The sequence below is a fragment of the Echinops telfairi genome, unplaced genomic scaffold, assembly GCF_000313985.2.
Source record: "Echinops telfairi isolate 266 unplaced genomic scaffold, ASM31398v2 ScPeMD7_1957;HRSCAF=2489, whole genome shotgun sequence".
Lineage (NCBI taxonomy): Eukaryota > Metazoa > Chordata > Mammalia > Afrosoricida > Tenrecidae > Echinops > Echinops telfairi.
Window position 1 is genome coordinate 1,794,534 of NW_022105855.1, and position 9,728 is coordinate 1,804,261.

Genomic DNA, 9,728 nt, shown 5'->3' on the forward strand with positions numbered 1-9,728 from the left:
ACATCAATTGTGTAAAGCGCATTTGTACATTCATTGCCCTCATCGTTCTCAAAACATTTTCTCTCCACTTAAACCCCCGGCATTAGGTCCTCATTTTTCCCCTCTCTCCCCGCTCCCCTCTCCCTCATGAGCCCTTGATAGTTTATAAATTGGTATTTTGTCATATCTTGCCGTCCGACGTCTCCCTTCACCCACTTTTCTGTTGTCCGTCCCGAGACTTGTTTTTCATTGTGTTCGGTGGGGTTTCCCAGCTGTGATGTGCAGGAGGAGTGGATGTACAATGGTCACTGATACCAGGTGTTACAGGGACTGTAAGGGGGGAGAGGAGTTCGGGAATAGCAGCCCTTGGGGCAGGGAATGCTCTGGGATGGATGTGGTGGTGATGGTACAATTCCCCCTTGATATGAACGAATGGACTGTTTGATTCTACGACATGTGGATTGTGTGCTCATATAACTATTGAAAAGGCGGGGAGAGAAAGAAAACAATCCCATAGCTCCTGACCTCTGAGTATCCCCACTCTCTGGCTCTATCACTCTCCGGAAGGCCCACCACTCCGCAAGCCTGTGCCTGCCTTCACTGTGCCCCGAGTGCTTTTCTCAGAGCAAGGGAGAGTCACGGCCATCTCTCAAAGTGGCTGAATGCCAATGTAAAATACAGGTGCTTGACCAGGGAAAAGGAACCGAGGAAACCAGACGGTATCTGTGATGGAGAAGAAGTGTTCCGTGAAAGTGATAAAGCAAACTTTCCAAATTAAAAAAAAAAAAAGTTTAGAGGGAAATGGAATGAAAAGATACAGGCATTTATGCCTGAGCTTTTTAAGGTCCCTCATGTATGGCAGGAACAGGTTAAAAAGGGGTTCCTATTGGGAAAGGCAGAGCGTGCGGCATAAGCGAAAGCGTCAAGTGCAGACAGACGTCAGGGTCCCTCCTGGGACTGCCTGCTCTCTGTCCGAGCCATGCCCCTCCGTTTCTCTCCCACTTGGCACTAACAGCATTTCCCCTAGGAGACACGGTGCTGTGCGACTTCTCAGAGGTCAAGTTTCTACAGTTATTTTTAGATGTTGTTTTAGTGCATACCTGGGACAGATGAGGCATGAAAAAGAATGTGGGTGTGGATAACCCTTGAATCTCTAGTGTCATTCCAGCTAGAGAGGTGACTCACGCCCTGGTGTATCGTCTGCCCTGAAGCTGGACTTCCCCTTAGGAACTAGCGCATTAGAATCGCTGTGTGTCCTCTCAGCTTTGTGTTCAAGTCTTGCGGGTACATTTACCATTTGGTGTGAGTTGGAGCCTTCATTCTATATAGCCAATACCGGCGTAGCCTGTATTTCCTTCATTCTGGTACCCGGGCTACAAGGAGCCTGGAGCAGAGTTTCGAACAGATAGAAGTTTGGTGATAAACAAACCTGCAGGCGGGAAGTTCCCTAGAAAGCATGCCAGGGAACAGACATCCTTCCAAAGCAAAATCTGGAGACTGAGGAGAATCATGATCTAACTCAGTCCAGACCTCTCCTGGCAACTGGAATCCTCTCCAAAAACATTTTTTTTAAACTACCATCAAGTTGATGCTCATAGTGACCCTACAGGACAGGGCAGAACTGCCCCCGTGGGTTTCAGATTGTAGCTGTGTGTGTGTGTGTGTGTAGCTGTGTGTGTGTGTGTGTGTGTGTGTGTGTGTGTGTGTGTGTGTGTGTAAGGAAGAGCTTTCTATCAAAGAGCATTTGTATATTAAGAAAACATCCCAGACTAGTCCAGATCACGTCCATAAGTCTGATATCAGCCCATATGTCCAATACTAGTCCATAAATTCCTCTTCAGACTTATGCAGCAGCACGTGCAATGAATCCCGAATGCAGGAAGATCATAGGCCGGTGGGTAGAAAGTCTTGTGGATCCAGTGGCAGAAGAAGCAGCTCAGCACTGGCACAGGTCTCCATGTGGCTTCTCCAGCTCTCTGAGTGTCTCTGGGATCATCATGACTTCAGGAGCCAGATCTACGCAGAGAGAGAGAATATATTTCCAACCAAGCCTTATTTACACTCAGGGGGTGTGCAAGCCCCCCCCTAATGATAGGTAACCACATGCGTGAGAGGAAGGGATTGTTCAGACTGTAACTCTTAACCAGAGTGGAAAGTCCCCTCTTTGTCCTGAGGAGCAGCGGGTGGGTTCAGACTTGTGGTTAGCGGCCACCATGAGACTCCTCCAGCACCAGGGCTCCTCTGAGGCCCTTAGACTGCAGGGTTCTGCAGAGGTCCCTGGAAATGGAGGCCGTGGCACAGGAAGCCTAGGCTAAGCCGGGAACCGAGTATCTGATGGAAGCCCTAGGCCCCTTTTGCAGGGACGGCTTCCTCTTCTCACTTAAACTCTGGGCAGTCTGCGGGAGGAAAGCTCAGCCAGCCAGCATGAAGTCACTTTGACTTCAACTGGATGCAGAGAGGGTGCCGTGGCCTCTGGGTCAAATGAGACATAGGAGGGCCAAGCCCCTGGGCCAGCGTTATATGCTTATTAGAAAAAGACTCCCTTTGTGGTGTCCTAAAAGTGAAATGGGCTTGTTTTCAGTTGTGTGTGTGTGTATTTTGCAGCTCTCCATTTCTTCAATCGGCCGAGGAGAACTAGGGCATTACATCAAGGTGGAAGAGAAGCAGACGCAGGGAGACTTCCCCACTCCTAGTTCTAGAGGTTTTGGTACCTTCGGTGGCAAAGCCGACTTGCTTCCTCTGTGAGAAACTTGGGTTTCCTTTCCAACTTCCTCTGTACTTCTGTCTGCCCCACTATTTCCGAAGACCTGTCTCCTTGCACTCCACTCTCTCTGTTGTCCGTTCTACTCACCACTTCTCTTCCACAACCACAGCAAACCAAAACATAATCTGTGACCCCAGGGGCCAGAGTTCATCACAGAGACACCTGGATAGGGCTTCTGCAAGCCAGACACCACAACCTTCCGGTCGCACAGGCAGCAGCTGGGACCAGTGATACCATCTCAACGCCTTGGGTTTTCATGTGTGGCTGGGTCGTTCATTTACATTCCGGCTTCCGCCGCCCCACCATGCAATCTTCCGCTCTCTGAGACTGGTTTATCATGTGGATTTGCTAACAGGCCTGCTAACACGGCATCTACATTTCTTCTACAGTGCCCACCTGCCCATCCTGGTGAAGCGTAATTACGCACATCCTTCTGAGTCGAGGAGCCTTGGGGCTGGAGTGGTTACACATTGGGCTGCTAACTGTAAGGTCAGCAGTTTGAAACCACCAGCTGCTCCTCTCAGGAAAACAAGGCTGCCTGCTCCCATAATGAATTCGCTCCAGCTGCCCAGAGAGGCCGTTCTACCCTGTCCTACAGGGCTGCTATGTCGGAACCAACTCTGTGGCAGTGAGTTTCCTTGGCTTTGCTATTTCTGAAACAAGAGTTATGCTTTGAGGCAATATTAAACTTTTGGAGAGCTTTCCCAGAAATATCCACCTATTGCAAGGTCACCAAGCCCCAAGCTAAAGACCCCTCCCTGCCTGTTTCAGCAAGTCCAGATATTATATTCTTTAGGATCCTTCCAGTCTCTTCCGCCCATCCCCTAATCACACCCCCAGTGCAGCTTCCATCTTAGTCCTACACCGAGTGGAAACCGCCACCATGTCGCCTTTGACCTGCTGCCTCAGTCACTCCCAAAAGCCATCAGAGGGCCTGGTTGGAAGGTGTGCTGCGGCCATCAGCCTCAGCGCAGAGCTCAGCTCTGAACCAGCAGCCACAGGAACAAACGTCTTCTCCCGCCTGTTTCTCACATCCTTTTTCTGATCGCCTTCTGGCTCCGCTAGCTGTCTCCCACACAGAAGCACCCTAAACAGCAGCCAAGTCCTGAGAGCCCATTAGCTCCCAAAGCCTGCCTTACCTGGGCAGCTGCTGAGGGAGGGGGGAGGTGAACATCTGCAGCCTGCCAACTGTGGACTCCAACCGAGAACCTCGCTGACATCTACTTTCACTTCATGTGTCAAAAGGGAGCTCCTGCCCCCAATGATGCCCACTCAGAAAACCCCCCTAATTCTTCAGAATCTGTCCACCTTGGTTCTGCTGATCCGGAGCCACGTCTAGGAAAACGATCTTCAACCGATGTTATCAGGCATCCTCTGTCTGGGAAGAGAGGGGCCGCCCTGTGGCCTGTGGCTGCTGACCACAAGGTCGGCACTTTGAAACCCCGCTGCTCCGCGGGGAGAAAGGTGAGGCTTTCTACGCCCTTCAGGAGTTCCAGTCTCAGAAATCCACGGGACTGTCCTACCTGCCCTACAGGGTGGTCCTTGGGAGTTGGAATGGACTCCAAGAATGTGTAACAACTGTTCATGACAGCATGTTCCAAGCTGCTCAATTTCCATCCAGCCCTCCGTCCCTTGCAGTCCCCACAATGCCAGCGAGCACTGGCTCTACCCGTCCTGGATCGTCACCCACCAGGGAGGGTGGGAAAAGCAAAGGGACCTCAATGACAAGCAGATGAGACTGGGTCTTGGAATTACCCTTTTTCTGATGCGTCCTGATTTCACCCTAGTCACCTGAGGATTGAAGAACCTTCGTAAAAGAACCTAACCACTCGCTGAACCAATGGGAAGTGAGGGTGAACTTACTTTTCAATTCGGAAATAAAGACTTGCAATTTTACTGATGGACTTTACCCCACTCCCACGGAAAACAACATCTTTAAATAGGACTTTGTTGATTTCTTTAGTCATGTCTTTCCTTTAAATGAAGGACAACCATTGGATTTTTTATGTAACTGCCACAATCAGCTTCTTACCTACTAACAAGACTTTACTTAAATCTACACAGCCCTTTAAAACTAAGGTCCTTGTAGGGCCAGCCCCACCACGAGACACAACATCCCTCACTAAACCATAGCGCTGCGCGGGACAGCACTGGAGACACAGTGCGGGAATAGCGCACAATCTCACTCCATCACACTGGGGTGAAACACTAAGGGCATGCAACAGAGCAGCAAGGGGAGCAGTGATGAAATGCCTGGGCAGTACCGGAAATAGACGTTGGAGACAGAGTGTGGCATCCCATCAGTCGACTGGGAAACATTCATAAAGGCCAACAAATAGCCTTGAACTATTTATAGGCTCTTCCATTTTTGTCAGTGTTTTTTGGTTGTTTTTGTTTTACTGTTTTGTTGGTCTTGACTTCCTTTGTGTTATTTGGCTTTGCCTGGTTTTTGCACTTATTAATGTCTACCTAGATAGGCAGGATAAATAATCCGGAGATGAAAAGAACAGGGACCACTTATTCTGGAGGGATACAGCAGGAGAGGTGGGAGAAAAGTGGGGTAGTGGGCACCAACCCAGGGACAAGGGAACAAGTGAACTAAAATCGATGGAGAGAAGGGTGTAGGATGCCTAGTGGGGCTTAATCAAGGGCAATGTAGCAGGAAGGAATTACTATACCCGAATAGAGGCCAAACATGATGGTGGGACAAGAGGAAAGTGAAAGGAAATAGATGAAACAACCAGGAGGCAAAGAACATTTATAGGTCTACACACAGGCATGTACGTATGTGAATACATATATAATGAGAGGGAAATACAACTATGTACTCATATCTATATGTAAGAAGTAAAGTTGCTGATGGACATTGGGCCTCAACTTGAGTATTCCCGCAACACAATACTTTCTAACAATCCAGCATTCTGTGATGCTCACCTTCCCCACACGATCACTGAAGACAAAAGGTGTGCATAAGCAAATGTGAAGTAAGCTGAAAGTGCCCGGCTATCAAAAGATATAGCATCTGGGGTCTTAAAGGCCTGAAGATAAACAAACGGCCATCAAGCTGATAAGCAACAAAGCCCACATGGAAGCACACTAGCCTGTGTGATGATGAGGTGTCGATGGAATCAGGTGTCAGGCATCAAGGAACAAAAAATCCTATCAATGTGAATGGGGGTGGGAAGCATGGAGTGGAGACCCAATGCCCATCTGTAGACAATAGGACATCCCCTCACAGAGGGTCACAGGGAACAGATGAGCCAGCCAGGGTGCAGTACAGCACTGATGGAACACACAACTTTCCTCTAGCTCTCTGGTGCTTCCTTTCCCCCTTTTATCATGACCTCAATTCTACCTTCCAAATCGGATTAGACCAGAACATGTACACTGCTACAGATAAGAGCTCGAAACACAGGGAATCCAGCATAGATCAACCCCTCAGGGCCAACAATGAGAGTAGAGATACCAGGAGGATTAGGGGAAGGTGGGGGGAGGAAGGGGAAATCGATCACAAGGATCAACCTATACCCCCGGCCCAGGGGGATGAACAAATGAAAAGTGGGTGAGGGGCAATGGAGGACAATGTAAGATATGAAAATAATAATCTATAACTTTTCAAGGGTTCGTGAGGGAGGTGGGCGGGTGGGGGAAGGAGGGAGATAAAATAGGGAGCTGATATCAGGGGCACAAGTGAAGAGAATGCTTTGAAATGATGATGGCAGCATATGTGCTTGACACACTGGAGGTACGTATGGACTGTGATGAGATGTAAGCGCCCCCAATAAAAGTATTTTTTTTTAAAAAGAGAGAGGGGTACACGGGTGTGAGTAAAAGTAATGGAGAAGAGTCTGCAGCCTCTACCCATGTAAAATGCCCTTTAAGATGTAACTACTAAAAAAAGATGTAACTGTTGACACAATGTATGTCTATATTGTGATTAGAGCTGTATGAGCCCCCAATAAAATGATTTTTTTTTTTTTTCCTTTAAGAAGCCGATACCTTTATTTCCCCCCTTCAGCAGCATGGGAGCAGTGGCTGGCAGTGGCCTCCACTAGCAGCAGTCTGCCCTGTTGAGAAGCCGGATCTCAGTGGCACCAGTCTGGTGTTTTCTCAGCCAGCAAGTGGAGAATGTGATGGCCAAGCCCAAGTTGTGGTCAGCACTGGGCAAGTGGGCTAGCTGCCTGACCCCAGTCTGGGCCTGGAGCTTCTGTTTGCCTGAGTAAAGGGGTGCCGGTCCCAGGATCTCCCCCGCCCTGGGCCTTGCTGTGGCCCCAGTGGCCAGCAGGCTGCCTTGAGTGGGCGGGCCTGCATGGGCTCCAACAACAGGTCCACTGGTGGCTCTTGTTGCTCAAAGCTTCCAAGAAAAGCTGCCCTTGGAGTTCCTTGCGACCACGCAGGGAGCTGAACGAGTGTCACAGTCCCAGCTGACATTCCCGCTCACACAGCCATCACAGAGGCTGAGGGAGTGGCCACGCAGGGAGGGGGGTCCCAGCTCATTCCGTTCCCGTGGGGCAGGTGACTGGAAGGCAGCAGCACCCGGGTGAGCCAGTGCCTCCCCGTGTCCACGCCCAGGAATACCTTCCAGTTGTCCACACAGCCGTCGTTATATGGATTCTTAAATGCTCTGCCCTTGGCCTGAAGCCGCCGTCGCTCCTTCTTGTTGATGTGCCGCTCGATGCTCGTCTCCCCTCGGCTGATGAGAACAGCGTGCCAGGCAGTCAGGGCACCCAGGGCGAGTGCCACAGAACTGCACAGGAACCAGAGGTAGATAAGACTCTTGTGAGTTATCCTTTCTCGAAAGGAGAAGGTAGGTGGTGGGGTCTGGTGGTAAGTCTCGATGGCAGCATAAGCCTCCCGGAAGAGGCCCCAGCTCCCGTAGCTGCAGTAGACACAGCCCAGCGTCATGAAGAAGCAGAAGGAGAAGAAGTACCGGTGGTTATAGTGGCCCACACAGTTGTTGAGCCAGGGGCAGTGGTGGTCCATCTTCAGCACACACCTGTTACAGATGCTGCAGTGGTGCGTCCGCCCGGCTTGGGGTAAATGCACTTCTTACAGATGGAGACCGCGGCAATGTTGTTCCTGCCCTGGGGTGGGTATCCGGGTGGTGTGGTGATGGCCTGGTAGTAATGGAAGACGATGAGGATCAGATTCCAGTAGCTGTAGAAGTGCCAGCAGAGCTGTGGCACCGAGTAGGTTTGCAGGATGAGGGGCAAGACGCACAGGTAGGCGATGGCCACAATGGAGCTGGTCAGCACGACCACCAGCACCACAAACACCACCCCGAACCAGCGGATCACGTTGTCCACCAGCCAGTAGACCTGCTCAAAGGCAGCTTCGACGGCCGTGTCGCTGCCCCCAAAGGAGTTGTACATTAGGGAGCGCAGGCAGACCTTGCCATAGCGCCAGCGCTGGACCAGGCCCCGAAGCAGGGGCGGGCAGCGACTCCGGTAGCCCAGGAGCATAAGCAGGCGCAGGCAGAGGCGGGCGGGGCCGAGCAGCAGGCCCCGCTGGCTGCGCATGTCTCCTTTTTCCTCAGGCCCAAGAGCAGCTGAAGGCAACCAGATAGCCAGGAAGCATGGCCTTCAGGGAGAGAGGAGAAGACCCACACTCTGCACGGGGATGAAGGGACGGCCCATCCCTAGCACCTCCTGCCGCCTCTCTCTTTAGCTAAATTCAGCCCCGCAGCCTCCGCCGCCGGTTACTGCCAGCCCCTCCAGCTCAGCGCCCCAGACGAGCCCGGATCAACCCGACACAGCGTGGCCCGCAGCCCGCAGCACCAGCCAGGGGACCCGGACCCACAGCCAGCCCATCCTGAACCGCCGGCGCAGGCGCAAAGCCCAATAAAATGATTTTTTAAAAACAAATAAAAAAATAAAACTAAGGTCCTCAAGAAGTTCGAGTCTTTTTAAAAATATGTAACTTTATTCTTTCACATCAGCGCTAACAGAGCACAAGCTGAGAAGACTTAAATATCACCATTTTATAGCTAAAGCCAAGGCATATTCAGAATAGATACAGCGGACCCTCCTCTTTTTAACTACAGCTCATCTGCTGCATCAGCAGTCCTTGGCTTGCGGAAGAAAATGGTAACGGGTAGGAAGTGGTAAGAGGGGCACATCTCAGGAGCCGAGAGCCGAGGGTGAAGAACACCCACAGTCAGACCTCGGCACGGCAGGCCTCTGCAGTCACCTGACTCCCGCCGATAGCGGGGCGAGCAGCGGGTTCGCTGAGCAGGGGAGAGGCTGCTGGAGCGCCCGGTCCTTTCTTCAGTGCCCGTCTAGAGCACACCGCAGCCCTGAGTCGCCCCACAGTGGCTAACGGCCTCTCCGTTTCTTCATTTTCCCTCCAGCCACTTTGTTCCTGACTCCAATGGCGCCCTCCGTGTCGTCGTTGTCCCCAGCATCCTCTCGTGAGCGTTTCTTCTTTTCTCCGTGCTCCCGGAGCTCCTAGAGGAAAACAGAGGGGGTGGGATAGAAAGCAGGTCCCTCGGTTCTGGACCTGGGCCCTTGAAGGTTTGGGACTTGAGACAGAATCTGGCCAGCATTTCCCTGCTTCTCTGGAAGTTGACAGTGTCGACATTCTTGAGGAAGAGTGTGCCGTGCCGTTTGACCTGCCAACTTGGATTTCTCAGGCACCGGATAGACTTGAACAAGGATAGGAGCCAAGACGAAATCCGAGCCTCGTCAGCCTCTGCATCTGTGAGTTGCGTTAGAGTGACGTGAAAACTACCTGAATGGCTGTGAGGAGCTAATGGGGGAGGGACGCAGATTCTGGTGCACGGTGATGGGAGAACACATCGGCCTCTCCATAGGACACCGGACCGATGGGTGGACAGAGGGAAAGGGTCTTGTCCTGGTGTCACTGTTTCATATGCTACTTCTTTTTTTTTTTTTTTTTAATCAATTTATTGGGGCTCATACAATTCATCACAATACATAGATCAATTGTGTAAAGCACATCTATACATTTGTTACCCTCATTATTC

At 51.2% G+C, this 9,728-nt stretch overlaps 2 protein-coding genes across 2 annotated transcripts in view; both read right to left on the bottom strand.

Annotated features, from left to right (window-relative positions):
* Positions 1-6,922: 6,922 nt before the first annotated feature.
* Positions 6,923-8,262, bottom strand: LOC101642528 (palmitoyltransferase ZDHHC16-like). The gene is given in 3 exon segments (XM_030886462.2): positions 6,923-7,622; positions 7,740-7,770; positions 7,773-8,262. Coding segments are annotated over 3 exon segments (963 nt in total). The 3' UTR covers positions 6,923-7,180.
* A 375-nt stretch (positions 8,263-8,637) lies between these two features.
* Positions 8,638-9,728, bottom strand: part of DDX47 (DEAD-box helicase 47) — a 16,222-nt gene continuing 15,131 nt past the window's right edge. Inside the window, exon 12 of the mRNA XM_004716219.2 lies at positions 8,638-9,189. Coding sequence (XP_004716276.1) covers positions 9,058-9,189 — 132 coding nt within the window. The 3' untranslated portion in view covers positions 8,638-9,057. The remainder of the gene's footprint in view (positions 9,190-9,728) is intronic.